Genomic DNA, 12,308 nt, shown 5'->3' with positions numbered 1-12,308 from the left:
TTTTATTTTCTTCTTTTTCTTCTTTTAAATATATGTATACATTATTTTCTTCTTCTTTTAAATTCACGTATACCTCCTCCTCCTTCTTCTTTGCACACATAAAATTCTTCTTCTCCTCCTCCTCCTTCTTCTCTTCTTTTTCTTCTCCTCTTTCGTTATCGTCATCACTAACAACACTAATATTTTATTAATGGATTATTTTTTCAATCAAATTGAATGAAATGCAATTGTTAAAATGGACACAAGTGTTCTAAATTTGAATTGAATTGATAATATCTAAATTATAGATAGAGGTGTTTCGAATTTGATTTCATATAAAGGATTATGTTTCGTTCACTAAGTACAATCAGGTGAACCGAAATGGTCAACACCACTGAACCGAACATCAATCATGTGCTGAATAAACGTGATAAGCATTCAATCAATAAGAAAAATATTTCTGCATGCACAAGGATTCAACTGAACACATTAACAATCAAGTGAATCAAAATGAGCAACTCCACTTAATCGAGCAAAATGTTGGTGTTGTTTGTGATGATTATAATGAAAGAAGAAGAAGAATAAAAAGAAGAAGAATACACGAAGAAGAAGAAGAAGCAGAAAAAGAACCTACGTGCGCGAATTTGAAAGAAGAAGAAGGAGGGGGAATAAGAGGAGAAATACTATTCTTGTTGATTAAAAGTTGATCACCATTTATTCACCACATGAACATTGTTCGGTTCAGTGGCCTTTGTGATTTTGATTCACCATGTGAATGTTGTTTGGTTCGGTGGCCTCCTTTTACTTTGTTCAGTATTTAAGATTATTGTGATAGCATGCAGCAATCATTTCCTAGCTGTCTCAACGTAATAATATTATTCAACTGGTTTGAAGTTGATTCATTCATTGTTTCCATTCAGAAGTACAGATCGAAGAAGAAAACGAATAAGAAGAAAAACGACGAAGCTAATTAGGTTGAAGTCAATCCAGATCCATAACAAAGAATGCGAGTAGAGAAGAAGAACAAGAACAAGAACAAGAAAGAAAACGCAAGCAAAGGAGACTATAACGCAAGCAGAAAAAGAAGAAGGTTTAGGTTGTAGCAAAAGGTTTACGTTGAGCAAATGTCATAGAAAGTTTACGTTATATGTAGCATATGAATCACAAACGATTTGGAGATTAGAGGAGGAGCGTAGAGCTAAAAAGACTTGGATAATATCCATGTATTTTTTACATGGATGTAGAGCTTTTCTCTTCTATGGACCAGTTTGGGTAAATAATTTAATTAAGTTCTTTTTAAAAAAATAATTTAAACAATAAATGACTATATTAAAAGTAGCTTATAAATAAGTTATTTTGTATTTAAATTTTTAGTTCTAAAAGTGCTTATTTTATAAAAATATGGTAAAAAAATAATAGTATTATAAGAGAAGTAATTTTTTTTAACTTTTCTTATAAGCTCCTAACTAACTTCTTATAAAGCCACAATTTAATTTTAAAAATTACCTTACACATTAATACTACTACTTTTCATAAGTGAAAAATTAAAAAAAAATACTTTTAAAATTTTCCAAACAACCTATATATCATAATACGAAACTTTTTTAAAATAAAATTTAAATTTTTGGACACACACAAAAATGGGATGCCTTACTTCAAAGAAAGTATTTGTTATTGAGTGTTTATCTCACTTATTTATTATTACGTATTAAAAATTAATTTATTAGAAACTAATAAAAAACCTTTTTTTTTTACAATTAACTAAATTTTAAGAGACATTTTCTGGTTTTGCAAATAACAAACCGAATTCAGAAGTTCGGGTCGGATTTTGGTCGAACTCTCGGAAGCAGAATCCCTCAATCACGCAGTGACACTTTTTTTCCTTCTTTCTCAATCATCTTCCGCCACGTGAATCGATTTCGAACCTTCGTTTTCCTTCCAATGTTGAAATTGCCACCACAGCACTGAAGAATAATCACAATCTGATATTTTTCTGACACGATTGAGTTGAATCGATTCCATTCGATCTCAGAAGCGATGATGTACTTGAAGAAGCCCTTGTGGAGCCAAGGGAAACCCGAACCGGATGCTAAGACGACGACGGCGGCGGATCGCGGCGGCGCCGTGGAGGAGCTGGTGGATTCGTTGCAGCAGCAGAGAGTGTACAGAGAAGTTACATTGGCTCTTAGAACAGGACTCAGAGACGCGCGTGCTGAGTTCTCGTTCCTCCGTGTGCGTGGCCTCCGTAACATCCTCAAGTTCCTCCGATCCGTCGCTGAATCTGATTCCACCATTGACCTCTTCAATAGAACACAATCCATTCCCCAATTGCAAGGTACCTGTTTGTGAATTTGCCACTGTGAGTATGTGTGTGCATTTAACATTCAACTTTGTTGAATTTGTGTTGTATTGATTCTTAGATGATGGTGAATGGTGCGTGGTGTTTGTGCAGTGGTTCCGGTTTTGTTTGAGCATTGTTTGAGAGAGACAGGGGATTATGAGAATGAGAATAGGGTGAGAGATTTGAATCATATATTTGGTGTTGAGCCTCTGAAGCTGACGAGTCCAGCTACTGATGCTGAAGTTGCACTTGCACTGAGGGTATTGGAAGGTTGTTGCTTGCTTCATCCGCAGAGTACAGCGCTTGCACATCAACACAATGCTATTCCGGTAATCCTTCATTTTTCTATCCATGTGTGTGTCTGTGTCTGAGTCTATGTTGGGAGAAGGAGGAAGATTTGGTAGTAAAGGAATCAAACTCGAGTTTACGTCAGCTCCACGAGCCTAGGTGAACTTGAATCCTATAGCTCGGATTGTAAACTTGAAAGAGATTATTGTAAGATCGTAAACTCAATTTTGAGACCTAAGCTATACTCGAGAGTTTAATAACCTTATCTGGAAGCATGTTTCATTTACCTTATTGCACCTATGACAATGGATTCTTTCCACTGTGATTCATAGAGTCTTTGCTGTTGTTCCGGGTTTCGTGAAATAGGTTTTCATCTACGCTTATTCTTCATTGAAAGTGAAATTTGCAACATGCTAAAAGTAATTTGTATCGAAGAGAGTAATAGATTTAAAAGAACAGTGGCATGAACAATCCAAATAGGAGACACCGAAATTTACATGACAAATAAACTGTTGCTTTCTCTTGTGCTTATGGACGGTCTTGTGCTGATTAGTTCTTACCAAGTTACCATCAGCACATAACATTAACATAAGCTACAGCAACTGTTGCTACTCTGTCTTGGTGTATTCCAATGGGTTTATGACTTCATGTGGAAGACGCTTCAACCTTGTGGCAAACATTACAGTTCCTGAGTATATTGTAACCCTTTCCTCTTCTTCAATTAAGATAAGAACAATGTACCCTCGAGTTTCTTTGAGCATTCAATGCTAGACACCTAGTGATTACTGAAATGTCTACTAAGCCAAGAAACATATTTTGTTCATATCAGTGGCCAACAAAGATGTTTATCCATAAAAGTATGAGAATTGCACTCCAATTAATCAATGCCACAAATATTGGCAAATTAGTAAACACCTTCATTAGGTGATGTGCATGTGCCTCTGTACTACCAAAGCCTTGAAACTTGCAAAAATGAAACTATTGGATACCAATATGTAATATTGTTGCTATCTTCTTTGCAGGTTTTAATGAATATATTATCCACTCGCGGAGTACTTGAGCAAGGTGCATGCTTAGATGCTCTAATCTCATTGATGGTGGATTCATCATCTAATCAAATGGTACCCTAACTGTTGTTTACATGTAGCTTAGTTGTTCTATTTTTCTAGTTTGATCATCATGATTCTTTCTTTATCCAGATGTGTTATCAATAATTTGACATTGTTCTTTCTTCAATATTTGTTGTTTCTTGGCTTAGCTAATATGATTTACCAACTATTGTTTCTTGCCAGAGAACATTTTATTTGCTGTTCCGTTTTTGAAAATTTATCTCTTCTGATCATAAATTTTTAGGATTTTGAGAAATGTAGTGGTATTATGGAAGTTGCTGACCTTATCAGGGACAAACAAGTGGATGAGAATCTCAGGTACTGCTTTTTATCTCCAGTCTCGTTTGTATTATAGCCGATATACTTGTCTGCAATGGATCTTCATTTGCCTCTTTTTGAATTTTGATGTTAATTATTCTATAGGTTCTATATTTTCGCAGGCCGTGTTTTGTAGTTCTAGTAACATTGTTGTAGCTTAACTTTTCATTCCTTCGAGATATTATGCAGAGACTTGTTCCACTATCTTGAGATAACAAAGTAGAATAATGAAGAAAGTGGCATTATTCAGGTTAAAATGTGGAGAGTTTCTGTTGCTGCTCATTGGACATGTCAATGGAAGAGATGCTCCTCCTTTGGCAACTATACATGAAGATACAAGGCATCTACTTGGGGAGAAATCAGCCTCCTTGATATGGGCAGCTAGTCAGTTCGGCTCGACGCTCGATCCTGAGCAGAGGCTAACTGCTCTGCAAATCCAAGCTCGTAGGGTCCTTGAATCATTGGATTTGTACTGAATGATAGTGATACCAGTAACTTAGGAAAGCTTTCATCTTGTGATTTGAAATTATTGGCCGACAATGTAGTTTTTTTGCTTTCAATTACTGTATTTATGCTGCTTCTTTTTTGTAATTTTTAGCCACATTTGTAGTTGTTTCAGCATGTGGTTAAGAAATTTAAGATGATTATGATTTCTTCAGCATTTATTGATGAAGAAAAAATTGCATCAGACCTGTATTGTATTTATATCTTCTGTACTTATGAATCCAGAACTAAAGTTATACAGATTACGCTCTTTTGTTCCTCATATGTTGGATTATGAAGGTTCTCCTGTGTGGACTAATAAGAGCAAGGTTAGAGATTTTTGTGTGCTTAAGAATTAAAATTAAATAAAAAATAGATTGGGGGGTTGCACCTATTGTAAGCAACTATGTCATATACATAAAAGATCAATCACTTGTATAAAATGCATGTAGAATACGAATACACATTAAAAATATATAACTACTTTATTAACTAACTTTTATTGGGCACATTATTTTTTAATTTTTATTGCCAAACAAGGCTCTCAGCCGGTAAATAAACTCTGTTAGTAAATATCGAACATGTGAAACTATTGGACAATTTGATTTAATAACCCAGAAAAGGAATTTTATATTGATTTTATTTTATAGCTTTGGTTTCTAAATTATTAACCAGTTTATTCAATTAAGTAAAATAATTGAACCCCATTCATTCATTTTTGTGTTATAAATTTATTTTTTAATTAATAGTTGTGGCTGTATTTGCAAGCTGAAAAATCAAAGTTGCAGAAAGAATAGAAGAGAGCGGTGATGTGAGGTTAGGGGGTGTGGCATTCCTGCAACTCCAATTTGAATCACCATGTCCATAAACTCTCTCATCTTAACCACACACCAAAGATTCAATCTTTGCCTCAAAATCAGACAACCCACTTTTTCCACTTCGCGCCATATCCTTCTCATCTCAACCAAATTCAGGTCACCGCACTTCTTTGCATGTTCTTCATCAAATAATGGATCCGAACCCATTGTTATTCAGAATGATACCTTTCAATTTCACACCCAAGTGGGTACCCCCAAAGTTCCCTCCTTTTCTTCTCCAGTTCCCAAGTTCAGTTTGAGTGACCAAGCTTTCTTTCTCCTCGCATTCATTGCCTGCACGGTATAGCCCCTTTTTGTTTTCACCTGATAACAAGCTAACCTAACCCTTTGGATTCACTTTTGAAGTTTTAATTTTTTGTTTTTCCATTCTAGATTTGAGTTCAGTTTTGTTTGTTGATCCTAATTGATGTTTTGATTCTTTTCTGTTTTTTTGGTTTCTGCAGACCTCTGTGGCATTCACTAGCCTTGTTTTTGCTGCTGTTCCCACTCTAGTTGTAAGTTTTATATGACAATGCTTACATATAATTATCTAAACTTTTCAAGTTGTTATGAATATTGAATACAACTAGTCACAAATATAAGAATCTAGGTAGCAATATTTGATACTGATGCTTCCTTTTAATTCTGTAAAGCTTAATGATGTAGTGAAGGTTTAAATTTTTTTTTTTAATATTTGTTTAGGGTTCAATACTTTGATCTTTTATTTGGTTCTGTATGAATTTGGCTTAACAATGGTGTAAATGGTTGTAACATTTGTTATTCAGCTTTAGACATATCATTATGTCATCAACTATTTGGATAATTGTTTAAGCTAAACAAACTCTCCAAATATATTGCATATAAACTCTTCCATATGTTTCACCAGGCAATGAGAAATGCTGCTATATCCCTTTCGAAGCTAGCAGATACTGCTAGAGAGGAACTCCCGAGTACCATGGCTGCTGTTAGGCTTTCGGGGATGGAAATTAGTGATCTGACACTAGAACTAAGTGATCTAAGGTGACACTGAATACATTGCCTCTGAATCACTTCTTTTAGAACTGAGATAGATATTCTGTGTGGTTTTACTGATTTTGTACATGTTCTAAGAAACTTTATGCAACCCATTCTTACATCATCGATAACATAATATAGTTCATATATTTTACCTGAAGTGGTTGTCGCTTACTTTCATCCTAGTTTCCTATTTGGCATTATTCACAGGACTTGAATGTGGTTTTCTTTGGTAATCCATTGACCCCAGTGCTTCATATTTTAGCCATGAAAGACTTGTGAATTGTAATGAAATAGGCCTAAGATGAAAGCTTCTAGACCTGTTATAAATATTGGTCCTTAACCGGTTTCCTTGTAGTAGCTCCAGATGGTGGATATCTGTACTTAATTTTGAGGATTTGAATTCTTGAGGAGGACTTTTTGTTACCTGATTCCGTTTATTTCTTCCTTTTTCTCATTTTCTATTTTTTTACATGCAACACTTAAAGCTGATGAGTTCTTTATAGTTCTTGTGGTTGGCTTCCCCACTGAAGTTGAACACTTGAACTGTCTGGAGTGCGATCCTTGTACTGAATTTTGTATACTTAATTGTTGGCTTTTAAATGAAAACTTCAAACATTTACTAGCTGCTAGTTTGAAAAGCAGAAGCCCCCATTTATATAAATTCTTTCAAAGCCATAACTTAAAATAATGTTGCATATGTGGATCTAAAACCATTTGGTGTTTGGAAATTAGCCAGGAAATAACAGACGGAATAAACAAGTCAACTCAAGCTTTGCAAGCCGCAGAAGCCGGAATTCGGAACATTGGTTCAATGGCACAACAGCAAACCATGTGTATGTATTATGCCGATAATCCTTTATATTTCTTTTATGGTTAGTTTTGACTACCACATTTAGCAGCTCTCTTACTTATCTACACAAACTTGAACATAGGAATAAGAGAAAACTGGAAATGGAAAAGAAAACTCAGAAATATTTGTGTGTTCATATTTCAAAGGACAAATGATACTTTTTTTGTCATCGAATAAGATACAAGTCTAAATTGTTCCTCCTATGGATGAGTAAAACTCTATATCATCTTGTGCCCTCTTTCTGCTAGGAACATGTTAAGAATTCCACAATCTCAAATTATGCAATAACATTCAATCTCATTCATAAATACCAACTAGATTCTATGGTTTGGTGTGATGCAGCAATGATTCAAGAAAGGGCAAGCTTGCCCATAATATCTTTGCAACCTGCTGTTGCTGGAGCTGCAAGGAAGACGTCGAGAGCCGTCGGGCGAGCCACAAAGAGCCTGATCAAAATCATATCAGGAAAGGGAGAAGTCACAGCTGAATATGATGAAGATGACATAACTTACATGTGAAACTGAAGAAACCTCTCCATGGCCATGCCATGAGTTCCAATTCAACGTTGTGAATATTCCATTTTCTCAATTCCTTCCACTCCCAAATACAGTAGTGTAGGTATAGGAGCACATATACTGTAAAACCAAATGAAACTGAAATACAAGTTTAGATAAGTTGATAGGACTTGCTTTATTTGTGTAGCTTGATGCTATTCAGAATTGTTGCTACATAAAAGTTCTCGCACTTACAAATTACAATGGTGCTGCATTACAAAGAAAATTGTCAAAATTTAACTTCAATATTATTATTTAGGAAAATATTAAGAGTTAATACTTTAGTTAAAAAAATTAGAAATTAGTTAGTATTAGTTTAAATGCAAGACAAATATAAGATAAAAATATTATTGTTTTTCAATTTATATTATATACACATAATAATAATAAACTTATTTTGGTTTGACTTTGTAAGCATGATTATTGTAGTTATTGATATTTTAAAATTAGCCTTTTAATTTTTGGAATTGCAATTTCACTTATTATTTTAGTTCTCTACACCCCTTCACACGTTACGTATTACAATATGGCACTTCCATGAAACAAGTAATACAATCAAATCAACTTCACAGAAAGATAATTGTATATGAATTTTTATTAAAAAATAAATATTTTATTTTGCATATTTAAAACTTGACTTCCATAACATTTTATAAAAATGTAGAAACTAATAACATAAAAAATTGGTGAAAATTCAGGTAAGTTGACTTTACGTAAAATTGATATCCGAGAGCCGTTAGATAAAAATTTAATTAAATCAGTCAAATCATCTAACAGTTTTTAACTATTAACCTCACATGAAGTGGATTTTCACTTAAAAAATTTTCCAATATTAGAATAATTAAACGTTTTATATCATAAAAAATCAATCTTTTTAGACATAAGGCAACATGAAATGAAGGAGTAAAGTGGGGATGCATACTAGTTGCCTAAAAGCGAAGTGAAGATATTAATTATTAGGGTTTGAATCCGAGAAAGAGAGAGAATGGAGAAGAAGGAATCATGGAAGATATGCAAGAGATGCAAGGAAACTTATGATCCATCTTCCAACACCACTTCTTCTTGCCGCTTCCACCCTTCTTTCTTCGTCTGTCGCCGTCACGACGACCAGAAAAGGTACCCCCCTTTTTCCTTCCATTTTCATAGCTCTAATTCTTTAAGGTGTTTCAGTAGTTTCCCATTATTGCCTCAAATTTCCCCTAACTACCTTCAATTCTTAGTTATTTGCAAAACACACTTCTTCTGCTTACTGTACTTGCTAGACTTTCATATGCTATATAGCCAATCACCATTTTTCTGTATTGTTTAGTAGTCGAGACAAGACATTTGTACAACATTTTTATATGTGGTGTGTCTTTGTCTTTGTATTTGTGTTTTGTCCCAATTATGGAGCATGGCATTCATGACAATGTTTCTATGTGAGTGATTTAGTTCATGTTAAGGCCTTAAAGCATAAGAGCCAATTATATGCATGGAAAGCTATAGACCTATAGGAGTAGTAGATTATAGATAGGGCTGTTCAAGAATACCCGAGTTGTTGGGTAATCCGATGACCCAAGTCCCAAACCAATCCAACCCATTCAGGCAAGATTGGTTCGGTCCGAGCAAACTCGGTTCGGACTTCGGATTTGGATGTGTATCCATGTATTACATGGTTTTTGTTGTTCCTTGGTTTCAAGAGTGGATACACACCCTGCTGCTTGTTTTTTCTATTTCTAGGAATATGATTGTGTCAAGCCATGCAATGATATTTTACATTTGGGATCATTGCTCTTTCAAGTTTAGGTAAATGTTGACCTGACTTGATCTTAGGGTTATCTAAGCTTCACCTTATCAGGCTAATTAACTTGAAAGTTCTTTTGTTCATTTAGCTGAAATTTGGGTTCATATGATGCATGCTATGTAAAATGTATTCCCTTGTTGTGTCAATTAGTTTGTTGTTTCTTACTTATGATGAAGGTACTATGAATTGGGACCCAATGATCCACCATATGCTGCCAAATTCTATGACTGCTGTGGGGCTGAGGACCCTGAGGCTTCTGGCTGCACCACCAACTTTCATGTCTCTTATGATGATGATTGATATGTTTATTTGCTAATCTCTCTTTCACATCCCGTTACTCACTCCCACAATTCGTGGTATATGATATGACTTCCAAACTCACCTCTGTTACTCTTGCACAATCTGAATGTCTGATCAAAATGTTTTGTTTATTCCTCTAGTCATTATTCCGAATTTGTGTGTACAGGGACATAACTATTAAGGAATACTTTTCTATCCGCATAAGCTTTTGGAAAAAGTAGTTTCATAGCATGGTATCATAGTTTTTATGAACAAAAAGTCTAGAGTTCGATTCTCGTTTACCTCGAATGAAAGAATTTCAGCATTCTCAAAAGAGATTCTTATTTGAGGGGACGCGTTAGAAATATAATCATTTATATATATTTTTTTATTCATTTAAATTTTTGGGATAAATAATATCGTTAGAACATATATTCACACGTCATCTAATGGTAGATTAAATTTGAGTAGGTAGAGTTTTCCACACTTAATATATTCCCATAATGTTTCTCATAGGATTATGATCATAGATCATATGATTAAAGAAATATTTTCCCAAAAATAAATTAGTATACAAAATTAGTACTTGTTTTACTTTCTCCATATATTGAAATTTTAAATAGCATCAATGTGATTCTTTTATGTATGTTATAAACACACTCCAGTAGAAACAAGATTAGCATTTCAAATTTAATATTAATATCTGTATTCATAAGATCGTTTCTTTGAGAATTCATGCATCTATCATTTACGTTTAAGTTCTAATTATTTTACAATACAAAATTTGTGTATAGTTTGTATTTGTTTAAAAAGCTAACGACCTGAGTAACATTTACATACATATACAAGTCAGTCATCAGCAAGATTTTCTTGATTAATTAAAAAAAAAAAAACTTGAAGTGTTACTTAAATCAGAATGTTTGGTTCAAATTTACTCAATCTCAAATGAATAGCCGAATATCAATGTTTTTATATTAAAGTAGTTTCACAGTCAAATTGGAAAGAAAAAATGTCATTGTTACACCTTAGCTGTTATGGTCCCACATTTAACATGAAAATTTGATCGGCTAAGTTTATCCAAAACAACATTGAAAAAATAAATAATAGAAGAAAATCAAGAAGTGAAAGAATGTACAAAAATCCAAGTAGGTGTTTGATTGATATAAGCAAAAGGAATATAACAAGAAGGTTTGACATGTGGAATGGATGTGGTAAAATCTTTTGGCAGCTTGTTAATGAAGAAACTGCTGCAAAAGAAAAAAGAAATTAAAAAAAGGAGGGAATATTAATTTAGGATTGTTGAAAAGAGTTTCAAGAAGATAAGAGAGGCTCATCAAAATCTGAAACAAAATAATGCAACACAACATGCTTCCCATCTCAGAATTATGTTTATTGTTTACTTGTGCACCATCTGTCCTTTCCTCAAATCTGAATCTGAAAATCTCACTATTTTCAGCTCTTTTTAATTTTAATTTTAATTTTGATCCCATGTGCATGCCAGTTGTATAAAACTACCTTGCTTGCACAACCATATATTTGTGCATATAAATGACGTGTTACTAGATTTACTATCCTAATTTATAACATTAATGTAAGGTCTTGTAATTTTCACACTTATGTCTAGGTATCTTTTTTATGATAATAAATTGCATATGCTTTTTATTGGTCTTATTTTTTATGAGGTCAAGTTGGTAGCAGGGAAGAGATGATGAGAAGTTACTACATAATGCAAATAAGCATTATTGGTTTTTGGGGCATCACATGTGTGTGGTCATGTGCATGGTTTTGTAAACAATGACTTCTAACCTAACCTAATATCGATTATCCATTTTGACATTAGTACTATTTGCATTACTAAATCATGTGTTGTTTTAGAAAACATATAAATCTGAACAACTCAGGTTGTTGAGCTTATTATTGCCATGAGAAATAATTAATGATAGAAAATGGGGAACTGTTTTTATATAGTGTTTTTTTAGGTGTCTTGTTTTTATATAGGTTTGTTACTAGATCCTGCCATTTTATCATATTTAATTTTCAATGGAACCAAATTAGATGCCTTTATATATTTTTTTAAATGTTTGTAGATAATAATAATAATAATAATAATAATAATAATAATAATAATAATAATAATAATAATAATAATAATTTGACAGAATTCTAAAGTTGGATGATGGATGTATATAAAAGTAAATTAGCAGAGTTCCAAAGGAAAAAAAAAATATTTTAAAATTAATTCGTATAAAATTTGTTAGTTTTATATTTTATCAAATGTGACACCAGGGACGGACATACGGGACGATTGGAGGCCTCGGCCCCTCAACTTTTAAAAAAAAAGATTAGTAGTAATAAGTTATTAAGTATGATTTAATTTTTTTTAAAAAATTATTTAGTATTTAGTCTAATATAAATAAAAGTCCAGCCTAATCTAATTATTAATGATTTTT

At 33.2% G+C, this 12,308-nt stretch overlaps 3 protein-coding genes across 3 annotated transcripts; all 3 read left to right on the top strand.

Annotated features, from left to right (window-relative positions):
* Positions 1 to 1,742: 1,742 nt before the first annotated feature.
* Positions 1,743 to 4,801, top strand: LOC112737253 (uncharacterized). Its single transcript, XM_025787060.2, has 5 exons — positions 1,743 to 2,314; positions 2,432 to 2,649; positions 3,631 to 3,729; positions 3,962 to 4,035; positions 4,286 to 4,801. Exons 1-5 carry the CDS (start codon positions 2,017 to 2,019, stop codon positions 4,509 to 4,511), a joined length of 915 nt encoding a protein of 304 aa, XP_025642845.1. The 5' UTR covers positions 1,743 to 2,016; the 3' UTR covers positions 4,512 to 4,801.
* Positions 4,802 to 5,117: 316 nt separating this feature from the next.
* On the top strand, positions 5,118 to 8,022 carry LOC112737254 (uncharacterized). Its single transcript, XM_025787061.2, has 5 exons — positions 5,118 to 5,676; positions 5,840 to 5,890; positions 6,262 to 6,395; positions 7,125 to 7,225; positions 7,585 to 8,022. Exons 1-5 carry the CDS (start codon positions 5,377 to 5,379, stop codon positions 7,758 to 7,760), a joined length of 762 nt encoding a protein of 253 aa, XP_025642846.1. The 5' UTR covers positions 5,118 to 5,376; the 3' UTR covers positions 7,761 to 8,022.
* Positions 8,023 to 8,675: 653 nt separating this feature from the next.
* On the top strand, positions 8,676 to 10,096 carry LOC112737252 (uncharacterized). The gene is made up of 2 exons (XM_025787058.2): positions 8,676 to 8,912; positions 9,756 to 10,096. The coding sequence occupies exons 1-2, from the start codon at positions 8,782 to 8,784 to the stop codon at positions 9,877 to 9,879; spliced, it is 255 nt and encodes an 84-aa protein (XP_025642843.1). The 5' UTR covers positions 8,676 to 8,781; the 3' UTR covers positions 9,880 to 10,096.
* Positions 10,097 to 12,308: the final 2,212 nt, after the last annotated feature.

The sequence above is a fragment of the Arachis hypogaea genome, chromosome 13, assembly GCF_003086295.3.
Source record: "Arachis hypogaea cultivar Tifrunner chromosome 13, arahy.Tifrunner.gnm2.J5K5, whole genome shotgun sequence".
Taxonomy (NCBI): domain Eukaryota; kingdom Viridiplantae; phylum Streptophyta; class Magnoliopsida; order Fabales; family Fabaceae; genus Arachis; species Arachis hypogaea.
The sequence above is the reverse complement of the archived record's forward strand: the minus strand, read 5'-3'. Positions and strand labels throughout refer to the sequence as shown.